Source organism: Penaeus monodon, chromosome 34 (assembly GCF_015228065.2).
Source record: "Penaeus monodon isolate SGIC_2016 chromosome 34, NSTDA_Pmon_1, whole genome shotgun sequence".
NCBI lineage: Eukaryota > Metazoa > Arthropoda > Malacostraca > Decapoda > Penaeidae > Penaeus > Penaeus monodon.
Genome location: NC_051419.1, coordinates 12108699 through 12109350, shown reverse-complemented (window position 1 = coordinate 12109350; position 652 = coordinate 12108699). Strand labels below are relative to the sequence as shown.

The window sequence follows — 652 nt, the reverse complement described above, 5'->3', positions numbered from 1 at the left end:
TCAACCAAACTTCCAAGGAAAGACTAACTCACTGTGTCCCAGATCTGCAGTTTGATTTGTTTGTTGTCGATAGTGATCATGCGCGCACCAAACTCCACTCCAATGGTGAGGTCGTGGACGGGCTGGAAGCGCTTGTCTGTGAACTGGAGCAGGAGGCATGATTTCCCAACACCTGTGGAGAACAAAGTAGGCAGTATTGAAATGAGCGCATTTGGGTGTGGTGTGGGTTGGGTAGGATTGATATAGCATTGTTTGCATTGATAGGTTTTCAATGGAAGGGGCTGGAAGGAGAGGGGATCCAATGGTGGGATGGATGAAGGAGGAAGCTTATAACTTTGTATTGCATTCTTGAAAGTGAGACACTAAGTGTATTAATACTAATAATAGTGTATGATAGCACCCTTGATAAACTGTGGAGCCCAGCCAAGGTTAAAAGATACAAAGCAAAATGGATGAAATCAAGACAGAGGAAAAATGGAAGGGAAGAAAACAAAGGCAAAAGGAGGAGAAAAGACAAAAGATGAAGCAGCATTGGTTTTAAGGTTGGCTGATGGTGTGTGCTCATACATTCATGCACTGATGCACATACAAATGCACCCAAACACACCAGACTAAAAGTCAGAAGGTAAGAGGACAGGAGACACTTTCATAC

General features: G+C 43.6%; 1 protein-coding gene across 1 annotated transcript in view; it reads right to left on the bottom strand.

Annotated features, from left to right (window-relative positions):
• Positions 1-652, bottom strand: part of LOC119594586 (ras-related protein Rab-2A) — a gene marked incomplete in the record, with an annotated part of 11590 nt that overhangs the window by 6283 nt on the left and 4655 nt on the right. Inside the window, 1 exon segment of the mRNA XM_037943627.1 lies at positions 33-172. Within this exon segment, the coding sequence (XP_037799555.1) occupies positions 33-172 (140 nt within the window).